At 34.4% G+C, this 26988-nt stretch overlaps 1 protein-coding gene across 1 annotated transcript; it reads left to right on the top strand.

Moving 5' to 3' along the window:
• The first annotated feature begins 3137 nt into the window (after window positions 1-3137).
• Window positions 3138-9551, top strand: Slitrk6 (SLIT and NTRK like family member 6). Its single transcript, XM_050144604.1, has 2 exons — window positions 3138-3537; window positions 5826-9551. The coding sequence occupies exon 2, from the start codon at window positions 5850-5852 to the stop codon at window positions 8367-8369; it is 2520 nt and encodes an 839-aa protein (XP_050000561.1). The 5' UTR covers window positions 3138-3537; window positions 5826-5849; the 3' UTR covers window positions 8370-9551.
• The last annotated feature ends 17437 nt before the right edge of the window (window positions 9552-26988 follow it).

The raw sequence follows: 26988 nt of genomic DNA, 5'->3' as shown, positions 1-26988 counted from the left end.
GAAGTGCAAAGGGTTTATTTCAGCGTAGAGTTCAGCATCCATAGCAGTCAGGGCAGAGACTCAAGACAGGAATCTAGTGGCTGGAAGGTGTGCTGCCACTATGATCTCTCTGATTTGCTGCTCATGGCTTGCTCAGGCTGCTGTCTTATACAACCCAGAGACATCCACCCAATGGTGGCAACACCTACAATGGGCTGTGCTCTTCCGCAGCAATTACCAAATTCAAAACTGAGCCACAGTCTTTTCCGTTGGCCAATCTGTGAGAGATTTGTCCCCTGAGTTTCCCACTTCATAAATGACACTTGCTCATGGCAAGTTGACATAAACTAGCCAGCAGGGTGCCCCACCTCTAACATCTTCCATGTCATCCCACATGAAATACTGCAATCTCTCTTCTGATGGAAAGCCAAAGCAGCTTAGCTGGAAAAGATTTTACTTCACTTAAAATTTCATTTTGCAATCTATCACTTCAGGAACATAAAGGCAGGAGCCTTCCAATACATCCACAGTCGAGAGTGGGGAGAAGCAGATTTATCAATGCTGCTGTTGCTGCCTCTTCTCATCTAGCTTCCTTCACTGACACAGTTCAGGACTGTTTATTGAATAATACAATATGGGCAGACTCTTTCTATATTAATCATTCCCCCACAAATTTGCCCCTGGAATTCTTATCTATATTGTTCCCTGATCAAGGACCTTACGCAACATTGGGGATCCAAGAAGGGTGTCAGAAATGTTGGAAAATACCACCTGAACTACACAACCCTGGCCCTTGTTTTATTTTTTCTTTCTTTCTTCTTTTCCATGCTTTGTCTCTGCCTTCTCATTCTACGTATCCCACGGGTATGCATTCGTATCTCCAAATTTGACTAAATTATCTCCCATCTAAACTTTGTGTTTTTGCAATTAAGATGACTTCTGTCTCCTCCATGAGATCTGGAATATGTGCAACTATTCAACATTTTTTTTTCTTTTTTGAGACAAGGTTTCTCTGTGCAACAGTCCTGGCTGTCCTGGAACTCGCTATGTAGACCAGGATCGCCTCAAACTCACAGAGATCTGCCTGCCTCTACTTCCCAAGTGCTGGGCTAAAGGAGTGCAGGAACACCACTGGGCTTCACCATGAATTTTAATGCATAACTCTAAAGCTGACTCCACACACTTCTAAAGAGACCAACAAAAATGGATTCATTTCTTCTAGCTGTATAATAGTCTCCATTTAAATAAAATAATCACACGTTTACCTATTAGAATTGCATACTCTAGATATCAAAGGTATTGCTACACAGAAAATTAAAATGTAACCATATGTGTGTGTGTGTATGTGTGTGTGTGTGTGTGAAGAGATATTATAGATGCATGTGTGTGTGAGTGTGTGTGTATCTCACATTAATTTTGAACATATCCCATCTTGGAATTAATTTGTGTGTGCTTTAAGTGAGAAGGGTAAGGAAACTTATTATGCTGATTGTTGATCATTTTTTTATATCAATTACAGTACTGTAAACTGGGAAAGATAGGAAGACATGTTAAAGGAACCATTATTTGTAGCAATTGTTAATATGTTCCCTTCATTGACTTTGGCTTTTCTGTGTTTCTCAAATGGAAGAACTGATTACTGCAGTGATGAAGACTAGGGACAGGAGTTTCCAAGGACCATGGTGCTCTAAGGTTTATGTTTTGCTAAACCTAAGATCAGGCTTAGACATGAGATTTCATCATTTTTATTTTGTTGAAATCTTACAGACTGTACTGGAAACAAATCTTTTTCTTTCAGTTGGATGTTTCAGAACAAGCGGAATTTGTTTCAGGGCTGGGAATAAACGAAAGTCCTTAAGAATGATTGGAAAGCATTTTGACACTAAGTGATATTCTCAACCTTAAGCATCTTAACTCTCTTCATTCCTCTTGTCAAATAAAGAGAAATTCATGAACTAAAATGATAAAAAAAATAGCCAAATAATTCAAGATAGAGTACATCTGCTACTGAAAAAACAGGTCTATGTTCACACGTGGCTGCTGCTGGGTAAATGTATCAGGGTGTAGAGCACACACTTCCATTTGCCATGATGAAATTCTGAGCACAGACTTGTCTTTCTCTAGGGGTTCTTCTTCCAGCACTAAAACAATACATTGAGGAAACTCTGTCTTCAGCAGATGGTTGGAGATTATCAACTCTCTTACTTCACATCATGCATCTTGATTCCACTCATTTCCTGCCCTGTGTATCTGTTCTCTATCCTTGCAGTGCTACCTTCCCACCTCCAGATAAAATTTAAGAGAAAAAAGAAAACATATGTAACTTATTTCACTTTGATTTATTAGATATAATTTCATATTTTCTGATATGACATTCCTCTTAAAAACCAATGTCAATAATCTTATTTGTTTAAATACCTTTTAAAAATAATTGCCTTTTAATTATAAACAAAGATCTGAAATAAAAGAAAGAGATGCAGCAATAACACCTAGTTTAATTTCATTATAAATCAGCACCTCTAGAGGAATAAAGCCTGAATGTTAGACTCACACATAAGGCTTTTGATTTCTTTTTTAAAGAATGAAAAAAATTGTTCTTCAGTGAAGCAGTTTTTGTTAGCATTTTAAAATTTAATTCGTGGCCAATTTCAACGCCAAACAAGAGTCTTTAAATGAGAGGAAGTAACAATTCTGCAGGCATCCTGCTTGTCATTTCAGTGTACATTTGTGTCGTGTGTGTGTGTGTGTGTGTGTGTGTGTGTGTGTGTGTGTGTGTACAGCACACTGCTGGCAAGGAAACATTCTAACACTGTGTTATTCAGCTTTCTTTCATAACAGAACACATTATTAAGCCTTTAAAGCCACATGTGATTATTTGCATCAAAATTCATTTGCTCTGTATTCCTTGCAAAGCAGTGCGAGGGCCGCTGGCAGAAATAGGAGGAGTTGAACAGTCCCAAGGTGGAGCTGTCTCCTGTGTTATATGACACTGGCAGATTAAAGCACTTCTGATGGGGAAGGGCTTAAAGGCTGAGTCAAAAGCCAAGAAGTCTCTTTATTTACGCCTACCTCCCAGTCCTTGGCAATCTGACTAATAAGAAACTGAGCTAACTAGAAAGACTAGAAAGAGAAGAAGGAGGGCATTGCAGCAGTCTGGATCTACAGCCCAAGAAAACAAGAGTGAGCACCCCCAGCTCGGCAAAACATCTTGTTTGTTTACTGTGATCAGCAGCTTGTCAATGGTTAACTATATGCAAAGCAAAGTCAGCTTTGCTGTGAAGTATGCCGTGAATATTAATTGGGAGGAAAAGGACTACGGCTTCAGGATGCTCCAGTCTGCGCTCTGCCTGCAATACTTTCACTGAAAATAAGTGCTCACTGTTTTGTCTTTGGCCAGATGTTTTAACTTTCTGAACCTCCGGGACTTGATGAAAAGTGATATTTGAGGAGTAAACGCACTGAAGTCGGTGATTTGTTTTTAAATAAAGAAACTGATTGACTCTGGACACCTCTTCCAGCTGTGCATTTTGATAGTGCCAGGAAGTGTCTGCTTTACAGGTAAGAGGAATGCTTCCAGCCTCTTCTTATATGGGTGTTTGCATTATCATGAAACCAGTGAATCTCTCTCTCTCTCTCTCTCTCTCTCTCTCTCTCTCTCTCTCTCTCTCTCTCTCTCATCTTTTCCTTAAAGGATATTTACTCGGTTTCATTTTTGTTTACTGGCCAAGCTAACACTGTAGCAGATGCCTGTTCTCTTCAGCAACCGGCGTTTAGTTCAACAGCTGCGTAGGAACAAGCAGATATCATAATATACTATTATTTCTTTTAAAACATGTGGTTTGTGATTATAAACTAAAAAAGTATGTGCTTCCTGCAGAAACATTAAATGTTATGGTTGACTTTCAAGTCTGGGCCCAATACTAGTCGATTCTTTGAACTTCATATGATACTTTTATAAGGTTCTGTCAGGCAAATGTGCATTCCTTGATAATTTTCAAATGCAGTTGTGACTATTGTTAGATATGTGAAATAGAGATTGATTCTTGAAAGCCTTGTATATTCCTGAAAAGATTACAAATTTTTCCATGCACATTTTGGATAGCATAAGTTGCTTATAAGATAAAAATAAACTATTGCCATCTGGAAAATATTTACTGTGTTCTCAGGATGCTGCAATTGATGAAATAAATCAAACCCCTTGTTAGTAATTTATGAATTGCTTAGACTTTCGTGAGCCAAGGCACAAGCTGAGGGCTCCAACACAAGCTTCTTAGTTCTGAGCAGAGCTCTCAGAATTGTTTTAAATCAGTCTGTCTCCCTGTGGAAATGTAAAACCTCCTAACTTTGTCTTGACATGCAAAGGCTTTCTATTGCTTTGTTCCTTCCGTTGTCGTTTGCCTTCCTGAAACTTTGGACTGTATGTTTCCAAGGAAACAATATATTTTCATGGAGCAAGGATTACTTTTAGTCTTATTGACAAATTGTGGGATATTTTATCTGATTGTACATTCATTCTAATCAAAGTTAGTATTTATATTTTATCTACAAAACTGAAAGCATTTATTTGTAGCACTCAATAGTTGTGAGATATGGTGCTTGTTTTTCTATTTCATTTATCTACTTGTAGTTAAATATCTAAGGAAAGGAAAAGTTTCTATGTATTTAGAGTTATATGTGTCTTCCACTGCAGTCATTTTAACATGAGTCTTTCTGGGTATTACTGATTGACATCTACACTTGCAGTTTTGTGGGCATTTAGAAACATGGCTGTATTCCTAAGCTATCATTTTGATACAATTTAGGCATACATTTTTACAGAGTTCATTTTATTTTAGAGCTCATTGTTTGAAATGCATGCCCGATTGAAAGCTTAATTTTGTGATAGCATTCAATGTCCTGCAGCCTGCTTAGTGTGTCCTTTGCAAGTCATTGGCCAGACTTTTACATGAGGCATGTTTTATACAGTATATTGAAATGAATGTTAAAGAATGTTTGATTTTTATTTAGTTAAGTTTTACTTCATTAATGCTGAAAATAAAAGGGAGCTGGACATATTTCACATCTAGAAATCCAAAATTACATGTGTGACTTTTTCAAAATGTGGGTATTCTTAAGCATATACATTTGATATTCAGAAGCTTGTACAAACTACCCTAGAAAGAATAGTCAAAACTGAGTCAATGTTGTCCTGCTAAGCTTTATTATGTAGTAAAAGACACATCTTTCTTTATCTTTGAAAATAAATTATCGATAGTATGAATATATTCTGTAAAAACCAGAACAAGTTAAAACAGATACATTTGTACATAAATCATTAAGTTCTGGTTTCCTATAAACACACATGCACATACAAATATACATACACTTACATACCTACTTTGCATCATTTCTTTATCCCCAGTGTTCGACATGATTTTATCATGTGTGTGTGTGTGTGTGTATTTGCTATGTTTTTATGGAACTGAAGGGAATTTGTAGCAGGAAAAAATAAGACAATGTATATCCACATATTCAATTTCGGACATCATGGAGTGTCTAGTTAACAGGAAGCAATTCTCTTATTTATAAAAAGCTGAGTCTTTAGCAACTGTGGTCACATGTGCTGATATATTATTATAAACTTTAAATGACCTAAATCTTGAACAATGTACAAGTTAAAGTTAACTAAACAGCCTTGTCTAAATTAAATATTTAACCAAATACTAAAAGAATACGTACATGCAGCCAGCTAGCAAGCTATTCATAGTTTCAGAGGTATTTTCTTTGTATACGAAAACCTGTCAGACACATCTCCTTGATTTTTCCCATTAAAATCCCTTGTTATTGCATTTTTTTTTTTTTTGCAGAGTCAGATCCAAGCATAGGACATCATGCAGCTGTGGCTTCATCTCCTTTACCCAGCTCTCCTTGCCTGTTTATCTGTACAGTCCCAATCACCGATGCCCCCAGTCAGAGGGTCTTGTGACACTCTTTGCAACTGTGAAGAAAAAGATGGCATAATGCTAATAAATTGTGAAGAAAAAGGCATCAATAAATTATCCCAAATAAGTGTGCCACCATCACGACCTTTCCAGTTAAGCTTATTAAATAATGGCTTGACAGTGCTTCACACCAATGCCTTTTCTGGGCTTGCCAAAGCTCTCTCAATACACCTTGGATTTAACAACATTGCAGATATTGAGGCTGGTGCATTTAATGGCCTTGGACTTCTCAAGCAACTTCATATCAATCACAATTCTCTGGAAATTCTTAAAGAGGATACTTTCCAGGGTTTGGAAAACCTGGAATTCTTGCAGGCTGATAATAATTTTATTACAATTATTGAACCAAGTGCCTTCAGCAAGCTCAATAGGCTGAAAGTGTTAATTTTAAATGATAATGCTATTGAGAGTCTTCCTCCAAACATATTTCGATTTGTTCCTTTAACCCATCTAGATCTTCGTGGAAATCAGTTGCAAACATTGCCTTATGTTGGTTTTTTGGAACATATTGGACGGATACTGGATCTCCAGTTGGAGGACAATAAGTGGGCCTGTAATTGTGAATTATTGCAGCTAAAGAACTGGTTAGAAAACATGCCTCCACAGTCCATAATTGGTGACGTTGTGTGTAACAGTCCTCCAGTTTTCAAAGGGAGCATACTGAGTCGCCTGAAAAAAGAATCCATGTGTCCTACTCCACCAGTGTATGAAGAACATGAGGATCCATCGGGATCTTTGCTGGCCATAACATCTTCAAGTGACAGCCGCCTATCATCCAAGAATACATCCATTTTAAAACAACCTACCAAAGCACCAGGCTTGATACCTTATCTGACAAAGCCATCCACTCAACTTCCAGTACCATACTGTCCTATTCCTTGCAACTGCAAAGTCCTCTCTCCATCGGGACTTCTAATCCACTGTCAAGAGCGCAATATTGAAAGCTTGTCAGATCTACAGCCTCCTCCACAAAATCCTAGAAAGCTGATTCTTGCGGGCAATATTATTCATACCTTAGTGAAGTCTGATCTGATGGAATACTTCACTTTGGAAATGCTTCACTTGGGAAACAATCGTATTGAAGTTCTAGAAGAAGGATCATTTATGAATCTAACAAGACTACAGAAGCTCTATCTCAACGGTAATCATCTAACCAAACTGAATAAAGGCATGTTCCTTGGTCTTCACAGCCTTGAGTATTTGTATCTTGAATATAATGCAGTAAAGGAAATATTGCCAGGGACCTTTAACACAATGCCTAAACTGAAAGTTCTTTATTTAAATAACAACCTCCTTCAAGTTTTACCACCACATATTTTTTTAGGTGTTCCTCTAACTAGAGTCAATCTTAAAACAAACCAATTCACTCATTTACCTGTAAGTAATATCTTAGATGACCTTGACTTATTGGTCCAGATTGACCTTGAGGATAACCCCTGGGACTGTTCCTGTGACCTAGTTGGATTGCAACAATGGTTGCACAAGCTTGGCAAAAACACCATGACAGATGATATCCTCTGCACGTCCCCAGGGCATCTTGACAAAAAGGAACTAAAGGCCCTCAACAGTGAACTTCTGTGCCCTGGTTTAGTGAATAACCCTTCCTTGCCAACTCAGACAAGCTACATCATGGTGACTTCTCCCACAACAGACACAGATACAGCTGGTACCATTTTAAGTTCTCTCACTGATGCTGTCCCTCTGTCAGTTCTAATATTAGGACTTTTGATTGTGTTCCTAACTATTGTCTTCTGTGCTGCGGGGATTGTGGTCCTTGTCCTCCACCGTAGGAGAAGATATAAAAAGAAGAAAGGAGATGAGCAAGTGAGAGAGAACAGTCCTGTACACTTGCATTACAGCATGTATGGTCATAAAACAACTCACCACACGACAGAAAGACCCTCTGCCTCTCTCTATGAGCAGCATATGGTGAGCCCCATGGTTCATGTCTACAGAAGTCCATCCTTTGGTCCTAAGCATTTGGAAGAGGTTGAAGAAAGGAATGATAAAGAAGGAACTGATGCAAAACCTCTTCAGAGGAGCCTCTTAGAACGGGAAAATCATTCACCACTTACAGGTTCAAGTATGAAATACAAAACTACAGATCATTCACCAGATTTTTTATCCTTTCAGGATGCAAGTTCATTATATAGGAACATTTTGGAGAAAGAAAGGGAACTTCAGCAACTGGGCATCACTGAGTACCTAAGAAAAAACATTGCTCAGCTCCAGTCAGATGTGGAGGTCAACTATCCTGGAGCCCATGAGGAACTGAAATTAATGGAAACATTGATGTACTCACGGCCGAGGAAGGTGTTGGTGGAGCAGACTAAAAATGAATATTTTGAGCTTAAAGCTAACTTGCATGCTGAACCTGACTATTTAGAAGTCTTGGAGCAGCAAACATAGATGGGATCGTTGTGAGCTTTCACAGAAATACTGTGATTCTATTTTAAAGTCCAAACCTTGGAAATAAGTGCCTTACATGAGTGTCATCCATCAGAACTCAATACAGCAGGAATCCTGTGGGAGATATAAAAGAAGAAAGTGAAACTCAGGGATCATTGAGGAAGCCATGGCATTATCTTCAGGCAATTTTGCCTGTACCAAACAAAAGAAGTCCTTGCATATAACAGATGTAAGGATTATAGTAGTGTTTCTCCCTATGTTTAAAAGTATTTCATAGAATTCCTCTTAAGCACCTAAAGGGTTGACCATCTAAATAGCTTCAGTTTTCTGGAATACTTTATCCATGGCTGAATAAAATTGGATTTTATCAGTTAAGAATATAACTGTAGATATAAATATATATAGTATGAATGAAATGTATTCATAACCAATACATGTCAGAAATACACATTGTAAAACACACTAAATTTTCTCACAATAAATACAAAGGGAACTGGAACTCAAATTTACAAAGGGCAATAGCAAATACAAAATGTAAATCTGTAATTATGTGGGCCATTAATGATTCATGATTTTCAACAAAGGATGAATAAATAAATGCCAGTTGCAAGATTTGTGAATGAAAACACAGACGACAAATAGTTCATGTGGGATAAATAAGCAAACGTGTTGGTTTTCTCTACACATTTTGTGAGGATGTTCTTGGTGTAAAGCTGCTGTGAACTAAGGTATGTCATTTGTGTTAAACGTTCTAGTCTTGGGATAATTTTTCAAATGCTACTGAGATTATACTGTATATATGATTAGAACATTTAGTGAATTCTCTTCCTTTCATAGTGTTAATCATTTGTACAACTGGATGACACAATGATAGATATATGGCTTTTGTGGCAAGTAATTCAAATGTATAAAATGAATAGTCAAGATTATTTTATTTTTGTTGCCATACACTGATAGATGCCATAGAGTGGTAGAAAAGGCACTTCTGCAGGTAAGTGTTTTGAGTTGCCTCAGGAAGAGGGACGATGTAGCTTTATTTTACAGGAAGGTACACTAGATTTCTATGAACTATTTATTCTGTACAGTTTTGTATATTTTTGGTTCACAAAAATAATTATTCTTGGGTGCCTTTTAAGAAAGTTAAAATTACTGATCACTACAATAAAACTAAAATGAAAACTATTTTCAAATGTGTTTCAATCAATTGCTCTTAGCTGTGATTCAATCATGTCATGATTTTCACCTCAGGATACTCTCTGCAAATAGAAAAAAAAAGAATTCTGTTTGCATGTACACAGAAGAACTTTGTCAAACACACACACACACATACAGAGAGAGAGAGAGAGAGAGAGAGAGAGACCATTTTTATAAGGAAGTACTTCATTCATGTACTTAACAATATATCTAAACAATGTCTAAGTGTTTTACCAGGTGTTTCATCTTTCACTACTCATATTTTTTTCCCTAATGTCAATCATGGAAGGCTTGTTCCCAAAGGTTTGAAGACTAGATCTAAGTCTTGTGCATAATCACAGTCAATAGATTTAAATTGTAAATTATTTCTTACATGAATAAAATTCATACTTTAAACGTTCATTTTAAATCAACTTCTCTTCATTAATTTCCTGAAATCGGAAAGATTTTTTAATGTAACAATTTTTAGTTAAATGCATGTAAATAAAGAATACTTTATATTTATGGAGAAAATTTACTCTGTATAGCAATCAATAATCTCTAGAAGGAGAGGTTTATACACTACACATTGAAAAAAAGAATGAAGTTTTATTTAGATTAGAAAATATGTTACCATATTTCTCCTACTCAGCTGAGTTTCTGCCAATATTTTTATCCTAATCATATTCATAGATGTATTAGCAAGATCTAAAAAGTTTCCATGCCTTAGGGACATTTGGAGTGGATCCATGCATGCAAGAATATACATGCATGAAGAAAAACATGCATTTAGGAATGCACTTCTCTTTTCAGTGGAGTAACATTTTTACATCTCTGTGTATTCCATTGTTGAAGTTAATAGTCTTAACTTTTTATCCTACAGGAGCCAAGTTTTTTTGTGAAATCATTTAAGTATAGGCCTCAAGTTATAGATATCCCAATTATTACAGACAGTAAAAAAAAACTGCATATAACTTAAAGGACATGTCAATCACCATAGTTTCCAAAGAGTACAATGTTTTAAGTAATTAAAGATTTCTCTCATAAGTGAATATTAATTTATGATTTATTTTCCTACTAAATATCGATTATTGGTACTACCTTCAATGAGTTTTTATGATGTGAGTATCTTCCAAATCTTTGATTACTTTACTTTAATTTAGTATTCTTATTCCTAGTAAATAAATAAAAACTGTTGCATTATTTCTTCAAGAAATTGATTTGGTCTTTGGAGCTAATAGAGTGACGCAGAAGTACAATTCTTATTTCAGTCCTTTCATCTTTACCATATAAATTGATCACCTAAAAACATTTACTTATATAAGTCTAACTTCTTGTTTCAATCAAATTATTCTATTTTTGATTTTTATCTCCATATATTTTGAGTCATGTACAGAAATTGAATTTCTGTAATGTACTGACAGTAGCTTAATATTCCAACATCAATATTTTTAATCCTATCATAATCTGTTACATGCAAGTTATATATAAGATTTATATGAAAAGTTACATTAATCAGTAAATAACATGTTATTTCTTGTAAATTTAAGACAGTGTCTTTGCACATTTCCATTGAAATTCACCATGGGATGGAAATTTTAAAATCTTTCGAAGAAATAATTATATCAATGATGTTGCTTTTTCACAATCAACCTTCTAGAGGGAGAAAGCCTCGTTTACTGATGTCACATTAAGCAAACGGAAGCGTCATCTAAGATGCCTTAGAATTCCTTGATGCCTCAGCCAACTAATTCCAAAGGCTCGGGATTTGAAACCGGACTGAAAGTATAACATATATAAACCCTTTTTCATTAACACAACACTTTAGAGTAATGGGTTATAACACTGCATGAAACAGGACTTTGCTATCAACCTATATATTGATATCTATTTATTGAAGTACATATATGTGATCTCTACTTGGTCAGATATCTATATGTATGTGTGGCATCTTAAGTGATTAAATATATACTCAGTGAGATGTATAAAATTGCTATACAATCTGTATTTGGAACTATATATAGATGGTATTGATAGTCTCAATAGACTTACAATCTAATTGAACTAGTTTCTTTTTACAAAATCAAAATAATTTGGAAATAATCAAAAATGCCTTGAAAGAGGAGATCAACAATTAACTGGCTTTTTAATCACGTATTATTTTGCATGCAAAAAATATCCACAGAATTTTCAAAGAGCTCTTCAAACATTTGATTGTTTATGAAATGAACATGAGATAACAATCTCTCCATGAAAAGAAAATTGTTTGTGTCTCTACAAATACTATTTAAAGTGTGTGAAGGATCCTCTCTCTTTCTCTTGCCCCTTGAATTCTTGTTCAAAATGACAAGATTTTGATGTAAATGGAAAGATCTGGATCTTGCTGGTTCTACCTCAGCCAGAGGCCTTATACCAGGGAGACAAATAAAAAAAGTAATCTGATGAGCAAGGAATAAACATATGATTAAAAACACCAAATTCAAAATTCTATTTTACTTTCTAATTTTTCAAATATTGAAATATACTATTGAGTTCATATTTGAAAATATGACTCAAACATAGTACAATCTAATGTTTATCTGGAATCATAATAATTATAACTTCAAATTATGTTGTTTAATGACTAATCATTTATGGAAATCACATTTTTAAGTATTATGGATGGTATTATTTATTGAAGGTGTGTGTTTAAGTTAATTGTATGCTTATATGTTTATAACAGGGGAAATTGACAGCTGTGATCTTCTCCTCTAGCTACTTTGAAAATGTAATCAAATAGACAAATAGTCTCCTGTTGCTAAATGTCTCTCAGCAGCTCAGTGAGTGAAGAAAGAAACAATTCAAAACAACAAATTAGAGGCATATGCTGCTGTACTTCTGACAAAACTATTTAAAATTAGGCATGTTTAAAATAGAGGATTTTGTTGCAAATTTTAAAACATGGAAAGCCAGAAGTCTTGACCTCATCACATAATACGTTTCTCTTAATTTCCTTTAGTGTTTTGTTTGCTTTTTTCTTTGTTTGTTTTTTGAGACATGGTTTCTCTGTAGCTTTGGATCCTGTCCTGGAACTAGCTCCTGTAGACCAGACTGGCCTTGAGTTTACAGAGATCCACCTGCCTCTGCCTCCTGAGTGCTGGGATTAAATGTGTGCATGAGCAGTGCACAGCTTCTTTGTTTTTTTTTTTTTTCTAACCAAGAGAAACTTTGTTATTGAAAGATTGATAAAAACTTAAGTGATTCTCTTATGTAAAAATCTCTGAGAAACTAAATCTCACTTCATTAAGAAAGCATAAACAAAATGATCATGTTCTTGAATTTATTTGATTGTAATGGACTTCACTGTCTGGAAGGAAATCACCATTACTTACATATGTTGATTATTTTTAATTCTTCTTGGTGTTCTGAGGAATGAAACACACAGAAGTCCTCATTATCGTATATCAATCATAAGTTTCTATAGCAACATAAAGAAGCCAGTTCTCGTTAAACTGCAGCACATTACTAATCCTTGGGAAATCAGAATAGAAGAAATGCTACATGGTTCCATTCACTAAAATTTACTGTTCGGATATGAGTAGTCTCTACCCTTCAGAGTGTAAAAACAAAACTATGGATTATGGCACAGCAAACAAAAGATGATAAATCACAGCACAGCCTGTGTGCATCTGGAGCTCTTCAATGATAGCAACTTTTTCATTGTAAAGGAGTAAATAAGCTGACTTCGACCAATGGCTCTTAACTTTCCTAATGCTGTGACATGTGAGCAACAGTTCCTCATGTTCTGGAGATCCCTAACCATAAAATTATTTACATTGTTACTTCATAACTGTAATTTTCCACTGTTATGAATTGTAATATAAATATCTGATACACAGGATATCTGACAGTTGATCGCAAAGGTGTCATGAAACACCTAAGGTAGTTGAAAATCACTACCTTAGACAGTATAGCTAGAAGGAGAAAGAACTGCAGAGTAAGAGCCATGTTTCACTTCTGTCGTTGACCCATTTTCTTTCTTTGATTCTTGGAGCAGTGGTCCATGACAGAGAACCTATAGTCTTTATGTGATATTTATGAAAGTACTTAAGAGTCACTGGGAATCACAAAAATGCAATGCATATATTTTGCTAATGTGTTTAGTATACTTTGAGACTTAACATTTTATTAAAAGAAAAAAATCAAATATCTAACAAATATTAACCAAATTCAAAGTTCTGTATTATCACATTTTAGACAATGATTTTTTAAAAATTAATAGTTTGATTGAAAATCTCACTGCAGCAGACAAGAAAGACTGTGTAGTCTTTTCTGCAAGTTCTAAAATTGTTATAAATCAATATATATTTATTGTTCAAAAACTATTTTTATTTTGGTTTTATAAAACAGTGTTTTTCTGTAGCTTTGGAACCCATCTTGGAACTTGCTTTTGTAGACCAGGCTGGCCTAGAACTTAGAGATCTGCCTGCCTCTGCCTCCAGAGTGCTGGGATTAAATACGTGCATCACCACCACCCCGGTACAAAAATTATTTTTAAGAATGATTTTAACAGCCAATCATAATGCATGCAAATGTTATGATATTGCTTTTAGTTAAAATGTACATTCAATGTAAATGAACAGCATACAATTTAAATATTTTAGTTCACATGAGGATTTTTACCTCCTTACTTCAGTTTACACTATTTATGCCCTTCATCTTTCCATGATAATTTGTATAAATTAGAGTAAAGACCATGGTCAATGACTTGTATCGGTAGATAAATTACCTGCTAGGCAAGCATGACAATCTATGTTTAGTTCTCTGAAGCCAACAAAACAACAACAAAATATCTGGGAGTAGCATTGTACTGATACAGCAGATCCACAAAAGTCACTGGCTAGCCAGCCTAGTCAAATCAATGATCTTCAGGCTTAGCAAAAGGCCACTCCAGGAAATAAAGTTGGAGGAAAATTGAAGAAAATCTTATCAGTGTTAACCATGTGGCTTGGTACCTTTTTCAGCAAGGCAACATCTTGTTTGCTCTGCCTGGCTTCCCCTCTTTGTGACGACTGCAGACTGAAACTTTTCTCTTCCCAGAATTCTCATTGCCCCACCTCTATTTCCTGCCTGGTCACCCTGCCTATACTTTCTGCCTGGCTACTGGCCAATCCTCACAGCAGCTTTCTGTCATACAAATATAACCTTTCCCACAGTTACACATAAGAAAAGAGACAGGTACTGCAACCAATTAGTGTATTACAATTGTTTTCAGCTGATATTCATAGTGTACATAAGTAATGTGTTGTCTATGACCTGGATTTTGACCAATGTTTTCACAAATATGGTTTTATTCACCATAGTTACACTTACTTAAAAATCCTATGGGTTTGCCAATTGGCCATTAGTAACCTTTGACCTTTTACTGTCTGACTAGTTTGCCTTTCTATAGCAGCGTAGAGTTGGAACCATACAGTACAAGGCATTTCAGGATTGATTTCTTTAACTTATCAGTATTCAATGATGTTTCTTGTGTGTATCTCATAACATGATAGCTTCGTTATACTACTGAAAGATTTCCTATTATCTGGGTGAACCATGCTTAGTTATTTATTCCATAGCTAAAGAAAATTTTGTTGGTTTTAATTATGAATAAAGCCAGTATAAACATCTGTGTACAGATTCCTTTGTAAATATAAACTTTGACTCATTCGGGTACATTAAAACAAACATACTTATTCCATTAACATTAAGCCTACACTTTGTCCTCTAAGGAACAGATTCCAAATGCTTATAGTCTATTTTGGATTCCCACTTGCATGGAACAAGAGTCTATTATTTAAGATGCCCACAAGATTTGGTGGTGTCAGTGTTGTTTGAGTTATTCCAATAGACCTAGAAGAAATTTCTCTTAATTTGCCTATTTCTCTTAGCTTACAACTAGAAAAGCCTTTCTAATACCCATTTGATACACACACATGTACACAGGCACAAGGGCAGGCATATGTACAGGCATATAAATCATTTTTCCAAGGCTTGTTTAGTTTTTATGCATGTCTGCTAAATTCAGTGTTCATTTTTATTATTATTGATTTTAAGGGTTATTTGTAGAATTAAAATAAAAAGTTTTAATGTATATGTATTTTTGCAAATATCTGTTTAATTTCATAACCCAAATTTCACTTTACTGACATTGGCAATCAGAGGGCAGCTATATCTTAGTTTACTAATTTATATCACTTAGTCATTTTTTATTGTTGTTGATCTTCAGAATTCTTCCTTTGATATATTCAAGGTATTCAAATTTTACATCTGCCTATATTTTATTTTGATTAATTTTTTCAACATGTACTCTCTGTATCCCTATTACATTTTGTATTTATAGTAATAAAAACTTCCCAGCACTATTTATTGAAAGAGAATAAATAGAATTTTTTAATCAAATAAAAAATTAAATTATTTAATTTATAATAAATTTCATCTGGAGGTACTTGAGTGTTACTAGTATTGTGATGACTAAAGGAGTGATAATATAGGATAGAAAACTGTCAAATATTAAAGGGTCTTATCATGGGTCTGAATTATCTAAATACACAAAAGTAGATAAAAAGTGTAGATATAAACCAATGGGCCTGGCAAGATCCTTGTTATTTGTGGGTAATTTGAATCCCATGTTTTACTCACTAGCTTCATTAATTATACAAATGATTAGTATTAACTATAGGTCTAACTAAACTCAAATATTTAATAATAGGTTATTTTCATTCAGTGTACTACTTATATAAAATCTGTAATTAATTAAATCTTTACCATTTTACCACTGCAAGGAACAAATCAGAGGAAGGCAGTTTCCTATAATCACACACATAATTTGCCAAGTTCATATTTTCTTGAATGGGAAAATATTTGCCTGTTATTTTATAAAACTTAATCTCACATGACTTTGAAAATGACTTTGTTACTTGGATGGCACTCATTTAGAAAGCAAATACAGTGCTGAACACATCTGTAACTGCAAGGCTATTTTATCATAGTTACAATACTGTTTAAAAATAGGATGAAATGCTTGTTTTAAATTGTGAAAGGAATTTGTATTTTCAAATTTCTTTGGAATCTTGACTCAATAATATTTTAGAATTTTACTTGGAGACACATCTTCAAAACAATGTTCATTGACCCGTTTTATGCAGTAGATCATGTTTTCCCAAATTGGCCTCAAATCCTGTTGAAGAAACATTCACAGTACTGCTCTGTATAGTTGATTGGCAGCCAATGACTTGCAGGTCATATATCATAAATATATTTGTAATAAGAGCTGCTAGATTGGACTCCACCTCTATAACCCTCTTCTTCCTTACAAACATAAACTTGCCAATGTTTAAAAGTCAATATTTTTCCCTTCATTGTCTGCCTTTTGCAGAGCCAGTTTGCTAAAATACTTACTGACATCATCAGAAGGTAAATTTTAGAGTTCTACAGAAAATTTTTCTCTATGGTATTAAAAGAAAACAAATATTAATGTGAAGCTTTTATAAGGATCAATTTATATGAACATAATTAGGGATGAAGAAGATGGAGATGAGAGGATAAAGTTAATCTTTTGATTTTTGATTATTTTTATGTCTTAAATTTCACTCCTCTTTTCATCCACATTGATGATAAGCCTTTACAGCCACATGTGTGTGGAAACCCAACTTCTCCAGACCTTTGAGTCACATTTTTTATTGTTCTCCTTGAGCAGATGTTTCTATAACTTAGTGTTATTATAATCCCTAAACTCAGATTCGAAAAGTAAGTAAATGTAAAGTTACCATACATTATTTATGATTGTTGGTATATGCTGAATATATTTTGTACCCCTGACATCTTGATTTGAATGCTTAGACCTCAACGACATGTAACGAAGTGGTGATGGAAGTTGAGGAACAGAGTGCCTACTGGGAGATTAGACCTGTCTTGGGAGCCCTGCTGATTTGGTGGACTGAACTTTGGATACCTCAGAAATATTTAAAAAGTGGGTACTATAAAAGAGCAAGCCTCCAATTTCCTTTGTTTCTGGCTTTCTCTCCTGGCATCTCTCACTTCACTTGGTACCATGTTTCTGCCATCATGATAGAATGCAACATGAGGTCCTGAGGAAAAGCTTAAACGGTGGGACAGCTAAATGGGAGGTAGGCATAAGAGATTCCTGGAAGAATTAAGACAAGCTAGCCAGTCACTCATAATGGCAAAACAGGAGGAACAATCTCAAATAAAGTAGAAAATGATGATCGATACTGGATTTGTCTTCTGACTTCTCATACCCTCTCACAGCACACATAACACACACACACACACACACACACACACACACATTAAATAATGACAATTATTTTGAAAATATTCAAAAGCAAACTTGTAATGGTTTAAAGTTATCATCTTCCTAATTACTTTCATGGGTAAGCACAGCTCTATTAAACATTAAGGGGACATAATACAAAAGCGAAAGGGACTTATGAGTAGTTAAGATTTTTGTGTTTTAAACTTGATAAGATGAACTAAAATAAAGATTGAGATAATAGGTTGACTCTATCTCATAATGCTTTTATCAAAAAAAAAAAAGAAAGAAAGAAAGGAGAGGTGGTCTTTAATACCACAGGTAACTTAAGATCTTTTTAAAATGAGTTATCTCATGTATAATATTTAAACCTGCCATAAATTAAATTCTTTCTTTTTCATTATAATTCTCGAATTTGTATTTAAAATGTTCTTAACTAGGCCGGGCAATGGTGGTGCACGCCTTTAATCCCAGCACTCGGGAGGCAGAGATGATCTCTGTGAGTTCGAGGCCAGCCTGGTCTACAAGAGCTAGTTCCAGGACAGGAACCAAAAGCTACGGAGAAACCCTGTCTCGCAAATCAAAAAAAAAAAAAAAAAAAAAGATCTTAACTTTTTAGAAAGTGAGAGAAAAAGCTTGATTTTTGTGTTCTTTTAAACTCAGTCGTTTGGCAGACTTGGACAGAACACTTTACTGTCTTCTTCCTTTTCTTCCTGGATTTTAGACCTTAGTCCCTTTATTATGACTACAGCGGCTGAGAAGGTAGGCTCCAGCAGAGCTTGCAACTTGTGTGGAGAACACGCAGTTAGCCTTTGCCCATTAATCCTTTACACCTCGAAGATGACAACCCGTAGCTAGCCTTACAAATTAGTGCACTGCACCTCTAGGATCCTTTAGTTTCTGAAACAAACATTTTATTGTTACCTGAGATTTTCAAAAAGGACCGGAAATAAAGTATGTTTTTGCACAAAACCTTTCCACAAGAGATGGAGTCTGAAAATATTCTTTCTTTATTGTATTTGACATTTTCTTATTGTAAAGATGTCACTTGCACCCTGAAGATATGATAACAAATTGCTTTGACAAAACTGACTATCCTGTGCAGAAACGTTGCTGCAGGCCATGTTTAGCTTCCTTTGAACTCAAAATTAATTGCCCAATCAATAACACGTCACCGCATTGTCATTTCACTAAACTTCAAGACAGAAAGACTGATTATCAGGAAGTTGTTTTGAAGCCAGAAGGTCAAGGTCTTTTGTAATTACTTCCCTTTAGATTTCTATTAGTCCAGTGGGGTGGGATTGGGGGAGGTTAAAGAATGTCTGTGTGCTGTCTTTAATGTGGAATCAACAGAAACGGGTATTATAAATCCTGAAAGGGCAGTGAGATATTAGCAAGGCAGCAGGAAATTGCTTCATGAACTATGACCTGGTTCCAAAACCAAGCCTAATCCCATCCTGATACAGCTCAAGATAGGGATTTGGACATTACCTCATCTTAAATCCTTAAGGAATTAGATGTTAAGACGTGTGCCTTTCATAAATATCATACTGAAACTTCATTTTGGGAATTTATAAGTTCCTGTAGGAACACCAATATGTGTAATTGTCATTTGTAGATTGTTTCACATTGCCATTAAATTTTCAGTCCCCAGAACCACTCCATTCCTTATTTTAGTGCGTGTATTAACATAGGATGATGCCACTCATATGATAGTTAGAGAGAAATATTTAGTTTAGAATTCAGTTCTTTAAGTTTTTCTAACAACAAACATAGCAACAACCTCTTTAAAAGATTCAACCTGAATTGTCTGATAACTGACCCTCATGTAACTAATAATAAATTAATAGGGACCAGAAACCCTTCTCATTCACTAATCATTGGATTTTTAAAGAGTGATATTGCTGATCGTGTATTTCTTATGGACATTTATTTGTCATGTGTGTTTTAAATTTTTGTTTCTTTCTGAACATGCTTGCATACAGGCAACGTGGCAGAAAGTAAAGTATTTTTTAAATGATAACTGAACTGATGCAAAAGATTAAATAACTGAAGAATAAAATTTTGATATTAATTAATTACTCTTTTAACTAGACGTCTAAAAGTCATTATTTTATTTATTTCTATTGATGTATTCTTTGTTTTTTTTCACACTCTTGGAATATTAACTTATTTATTATTTTATCCACATCACTCTTTCTGTGCATCATGATACACTGCTTAAAAACTTCTTTTTAACACACGTGGTTCAAAAAGTAATATTTATGAAGAATTACTATCTTTTATTGGGAATTGACTCTAGTGACACATATATGGTAGCAAAGTGCTCCATTCTTTAGCTATTTACTGATTCATTCATTTATTTATTCATTAATTCTTACCTAATTTTTTATTTATTTAAAAACTTTTTCTTTGAAATTCACATACATGTACACAATGCCTTTTTAAAAATCTAACTATAACTTACCTCTTGCAACTTTAAGTCTATCTTGCTCATGATTTGATTTTTTCTTCTTATTATTATTAATATCTCACTGGGTCTACTTAATAATGACCAGGAATAGTCATCGATAGGGGCCGATTCATTGGCATAAGAAATCTGTCAGTGGCCATGTTTCCATAGAAACAGGACTCTTTTTCCATCAGTAGCTATCAGCTGCTCAACACTTCTTAGCCTGAAGTGTGACTTGAGAGCACCTCATCACTCATGATGGAATTAACAGTTTGATGTTTTGATGACCTTGCACAGGTCTTGATAGCTGTTATTGGTTGATATGTACATCATGCATGTCTTTCCAAAAGACAGCATTTCACAGCCTCCCCTGCCCATCTTCAGGTAAGATCTTATAAGTTTATACCTATTTACGTAATTACTTGATTATATCTCTTGTTCACAGTTCACAAAAGCTCTACAAAGTGAACTTCTTTTTTAACATTTTATTTAAAAAATCAAACATGACAAAAATTACACACTGGAATATTTATAATAACAAAAGAAATTTTAAATTTGTCAAAAATGAGTATTATGTTATATAAATATATCAAAAATGGTAAAACATAAAATATATAGAAAAATTAAATACAATATCTTAATTATGAGAGATCTGACTTGGAATATAATATTTTATTCATATGACCATCTGGACTTTCCTTTTTAATAATATTAAAAAATTATCAGTAATAAATAATGATAATCCTTATTTTAAAATTAAAATAAGTATTTGAATATGGAGATAATTATAGTATTCACATAAGTATGTAATATATATACATTCCATTAGTTAACCATCAATGCTTAAGTACCAACTTTATGCTAACTACTATGTTAAATGAATATTACTGAGTGCCTGTATTAGGTTTCATATACAATAAGATCCCTCATGAAAATTTAATATGAATTAACTTTTAAAGAAGTGTATAAGAAATTGCTTTGGGAATACAAAAATCCATACACAATATAATATGAGTAAATATATATACCACACCTCACCATATGATAATAAAACAATTTTATGTTAATAGTGTAAGGCACAAATAATATTTTTCATTGACAGCAATGAAAAATAGTATTTTTGAAAGTGACTGAATCAATCAACCAATAACACTTAATGTCACTGTTGTGTTAGTGGACACATCTTGTTGGTCAGCCATTATTGTAGCTGACAGCATTCATAGCTGAATATAGTATACATAGAGCATTTTAGCACTGAGCTTGATAGAATAGAAAATGGGAAGTAGACTGCAACAGAAGAGGGCACCAGACCTCATTACAGATGGTTGTGAGCCACCATGTGTTTGCCGGCAATTGAACTCAGGACCTTTGGAAGGGCAGGGAATGCTCTTAACCACTGAGCTATCTCTCCAGCCCCTTCAAAATTTTCTAAGAGATACAAATTATGAAATATAAATTCTCTCTTGCAGTAAAGAAAATGTGTTTAGTAACTTGGTGCTATCAAAAGAGTAATCTTATAATAACAACTGTAATCCATACAGCAGAGGCTGACATTGTGAAATAACTGATAGATCTCAATGAACACAACACAATTATTGATACATTCTAATGGAACATGTGAACTATAGCTCCTGGTAATTCTGTGTCACTATATCCTATGTCACCAAATACACCTAGGAGTTCAGTGTTACCACAGAGCTAAGAAATAACTTAGCGCCCTATCTTCTACTAAGAAAATACTATATTCAATTTGATTTTAGTTATAGTTTTTATTTTTTGAGACAGGGTTTCTCTGTGAAACACTACTGGCTATCATGGGACTCACTCTGTAGACCAGGCTGGCCTCAAACCCACAGATATCTGTATGATCAATTTGAATTTTTACACAATATAGAATAAGAATAATGTTGAATAAGTTTTCTAACTTACCAAGAATACTAGCTAAATAGTCTTACTGTTTATATTTCTTATAATTTCATAGTTTAGAAATTAGATTCTAATTCTATTTTTCTCTAAGAAACAATTTGAATGTGTTTATAGAAAACTCTTATCAAAATTATTGTCATTCACTGAACTTCAGGAAATCCTAAGTAGGTTGTCATAACTTTGTTGGTATGTGGTCTGTGGTGTTTTCTAACAATTAAATGTTATTTGACTGTGACAACTATGTGGATTATATTTCTCATAGACCTGAAGAAATGAATGGTTTGTATTTGTTTTGTTAACTTTCTCTTTGTAATTTTCTTCAAAGATATTTCTTCAATACAGAAACATTGAAGAATAACAGTATACTTCTCAAAGTTGAGTCTGTTTTGGCACCTAGAAATAACACAAGCGTATGCTCCTGGGTGAGTCGTGTTTGTTAAATGGTCCAGTTCTTTTTTTCTTTTTGATCCAAAGATTTGTACTAATGTTTTGATGCCATGAGATGTAAAACATCTGTTCCTTTTTATCGGTGAATAAAAGAATTTACAGCTTTTCATTAATCATCTGGAAGAAAGGCTCTTTATTCACTCAGGCAGCAGGTCTGTGATTACACGAAGCATGTGAAGAAAGGAAGCACATTTCCCAGGGAATGAGTCACAAAGACAAGCAAAAGAATGACAAATAACCATGAAGGAAAGCGTGTAACATCACAGCCCAGAGAGCATGTGAGAGTCGGGCTGTGTAATAGCTTCATCTCATGTGGAAAGGGTGTTCTCTTAAGTCAGTGACATATTAAGCTACCACTGTCAATTACAAAATGCTGCAGCATGTGTTCTCTTTAATGTGTTCTCAGAATTATCAGCAAAGTTCTTTGAAGAAAGAAAAGAGGCAAAGAAGTTCCCACTTAAATTTAAATCAGATTTCTTAAAAAACTACTTATCTTTTATTTATTTATGTTAATATATTTAAAAATTTGTACTTGTTTGCTAAATTTCAACACATTTAAGATAACAAAATGAAAATATGATGAAATTATACAAAAATGGTGTTAACATTTTCCATTTCTCCTTGGTAAGGTTTAATCATGTAGCTGGTCAGTGGTGACACAAGCACTTAATTCCAGCTCTCAGGAGGCAGAGGCAGGCTGATCTGTGTGATTTGAGGCCAAATATTAACCAGCTAGATTTATTGATTGAAGAGTGGAGCACAGAAAATCATGGTTTTACCGCATCATTTTTTATTTATGTTTGACAGCTTAATTCATGTGTATAGTTAATGTTAGTCATTGTTCCCTATGACTCATTGGGATTAATCTTTCCCTGTGCTCTTTTATTACCAAGATATGTCCCTTCTACTTTAAAAAAAAAATAAAAACGACAAGATAGGATAAATTTAAGAGCTGGAACTTAAGGAATAGTTCTGAAAAATGACATTATCTGGAAGTGATGTGATTTATTGAATTCATGAACTCACTGCATTGAAGCATTGAAGTTGCCTGCATGAGCCTGGACCCCATCGATACCTTATCAGTGAGGAACAGATGCTCTCTGTGAGGAAATACTGGCAGTTAATGGTTTCTTAAGGAGGAGGTGTCAATGATTTCAACAATGATCCTTGAGACTTGTGAGGGGTTGAATGAATCCAAGGCAGCCATGCTTTCCTGACACGGCAGGAAAGATGCAGAAATGAACTCATAGTGGTAGTAGCACTGTATAAAAGGCTAGGCATGCTCATTTGTATTAAACAGGAAAATTCTCCAAAGTGAATAGGGAAGTTCAACACTAAGTCCCATCGTTAGCTAAGGAGCTGTTGGCAATAAACAGTTCATGGGAGTGGGAGAATAGGTTATCTTTCCATGTCTGGTGCTTGGCAGGTTAACCACACTCTTGTGGAAGACATCCAAGAGTATATAGACAGTACAAAATCAACTTCATGCATTTAAAAACCAAAAGCAGACACAAAATTGATTAGGAAGGGAAGGTAGAGGGTCTGGGAGGAGTTTCTGGAGTTTAAAAATGAGAAAAACTAACTATAGAAATTATTTCAGGATTAATAACAAAAAGACAGAACTGAAGACTTTAAAGCAAAAAAAAAAAAAGAAAGAAAGAAAGAAAAAAAACATATTCAATCTTCCAGCCTTATGCTTATTTCCTGAACTATGACTGGCTATTTTTAGGACTTGGTGTCTTGCTGCCTTTCACTGCAGAGAGAAGTATCTTTGATTAAAACTGAAAATATCATTTGTTTATAGATATAAACACAAATACTTAGAAGGATCTTTGATGAGTATCAATTATAAGTAAGTTCTTTCACACTCTATATCTTCTTAGCAGTTTATTTTTTTATTTTATTTTCTTGTTGGGGGAGGGTTTCAAGACAGGGTTTCACTGTAGTTTTGTAGGCTATCCTGGAACCAGTGAATTTTTAACCACACCAAAATATAAGTGATGTATTTCTTCTTGTTTATTGGGCCTTGAAATCCTAGTGTGTAATATTAGCCCACAGATAGTTGTGTCACTATTGGAGTAGTAGAAACCTTTTGTGGGCAGGTTGGTATTATTGTTCATAGGGTCTCATGATGTCCTTTATTCTAGAGCAGCAAGCAGTGTATCTTCTAACATGAGCAATCTGGGAGGAAGATTCCAGTTCAGGTCTAGTTCTGTATTTTATGCCCAATATATGTGATGTCTCATGCAATAATGTCATGTTCCGAATTCTGGGTGGCATCCGAGAGGAATTGCAAGAGCCTTATGATTTTAGGGATCCCTGGAGTCTTTATTAACAGCAGAAGTTCATAAAGAGGTACCCAAACCTGGCACTGGAATTTTATTTAAAACCGCAGGGCATTAGGTTTACCATTATACAGCAATGCAAGCTACCATTGTTCTAACTCTCACATTTGCTACTTGGCTAAAAAAGTAATAGGTTATAAAATTGCATCTTCTTACATACTTCATTTTGGCTATCATCTCCACAGATATTTACCACATCCCTGCTTAAACTTTTTCACTTCATATCAAAACTCTTGATTTTGTATCACCTATCCTCTGCTTATCAAATAATAATTAAAAAAACTTTGGAAAGCTTATTTATACAGTGGATAGTAGTGCATTTAGAGATACATGGCCATTCAGAGTGCTGAGGAAAAGCAACAGGGAATAATCTGCCCTCTATATCTATGTGAATTTTATTCCTTACAAAGCTCAGGAAATACTATTGAAGAGAGAGCAGAAAGAATGTAAAATGGAGAGGGGTAACTGATATGGGATGTCTTTCTGTATATGTGTTGCTTCTAGTGCTTAATAAAAGAGCTACTTCTGCCTATGGCAGGGCAGAATGTCACCAGACTGAAAGAGATATATAGAGAGAGAGAGTAGGCAGAGTTAAAGAGATGCTATGTAGCTGCTGATGGAGAAAGACAACAGAACAGAACATTAGCCACAGCTGATAAACACCTTTAGTAATGTGGCAGGATACAAGATCAACTCCAAAAAATCAGTTCCCTTCCTATACACTAAGGATAAGGAAACAGAGAGGGAATTCAGAGAAGCATCACCTTTCACGATAGCCACAAATAGCATGAAATTTATTTTCTTAAATTAAAAATATTACTATGTGATAATTTCATACTTGTATTCAATGTAATATGATTATAGCTTCCATTTTCTACCTCTCCCACTTTCTCCCTCCAAGTTCCTTTGGGATGTCCCCACAAGTCCTCATTCCAACTTCATTATCACCTACTTCTCCCCCACACACTTTTGATAATTTACTTTTAAGACTGTGTGTATGTTTAACTAGAATTTATTAATTGCCATGTCAATAAATGCAATTGTATTAAACTAGAACATACTGAGAAATTCATGGTTAAAACCTCACTTTTTTAACCTGTAGATTTTTCTGTTGTTTAGGAAAGGAAATCACCTAACCCACTCAAAATTTTCCAGCCTCCAAATGTATGTAAGTTATTATTGCCAGGTTGCTTATTTCTTTGTCCTAACATTAGGTTAGCATTCTTCATGCCAATTTCTATTTTTTTCTCTGGAATTTGTAATTGTAGAAAGCTTCCACATAATTTAATTCAACAAAGCACTTAATTTTAAAGAGCTCCAGACATTAAATCCAATAAAACCCACTTTGGAGCTTCTGAAGAGAACACCTGCAGAATGAAAAGAGTGAAATCATGGTATATGCAACACATCCTCCCATTAGAGGTAGAACAGGTTTGCATGGCTTCTCAAATCGCTAGAATATATTTATCTTTCTGTAAATTTCCTTTATCATGAGCTCTCATTATGAGGCAGGCGGAAATGAATAGCAGGCTAGAGAATATCAAACAATGAGAGTAGGTTTAAGAGAAGAATAAACAAATCATACAATAAAAGTTAAACAAACCTTGCCTTTTATAGTGCCATTTTATTGTCAAAGTTAACTTAGAATAATTCTTAGTCTATAATTGTGTTTCCAATGTTAGATCGTGAAAGAAAATTTCATATAAATATTTTGAAATGTTTGTATAGCTATGACATTAATAAAGAAATAAATGCAATGTAGAATCACATGAAGCTTTAATGTCTTTCCTTAGCTATGCTAATATAAGCATGGATAAGCTTCAAACTGTTTAATTATCACATAACAATGATGGCAATGGGTTTCATAGTATAATTACCAATTGAGCCAAAGACATAACAGAAGTTTTTTTTATTATATTTTAATTTTTATTATTTTTTTATTATAGATTTCTGTCTCTTCCCCACCTCCGCCTCCCCTTT

This window comes from Alexandromys fortis, unplaced genomic scaffold (assembly GCF_014885135.2).
Source record: "Alexandromys fortis isolate MF-2015 unplaced genomic scaffold, M_Fortis_MF-2015_v1.1 scaffold_43, whole genome shotgun sequence".
Classification (NCBI taxonomy): Eukaryota; Metazoa; Chordata; class Mammalia; order Rodentia; family Cricetidae; genus Alexandromys; species Alexandromys fortis.
This window is presented reverse-complemented; position numbering and strand designations above follow the sequence as displayed.

What these genes read in the sequence shown, in the direction of transcription:
- Slitrk6 (XM_050144604.1), top strand. Translation starts at nt 5,850, where the DNA reads ATGCAGCTGTGGCTTCATCTCCTTTACCCAGCTCTCCTTGCCTGTTTA.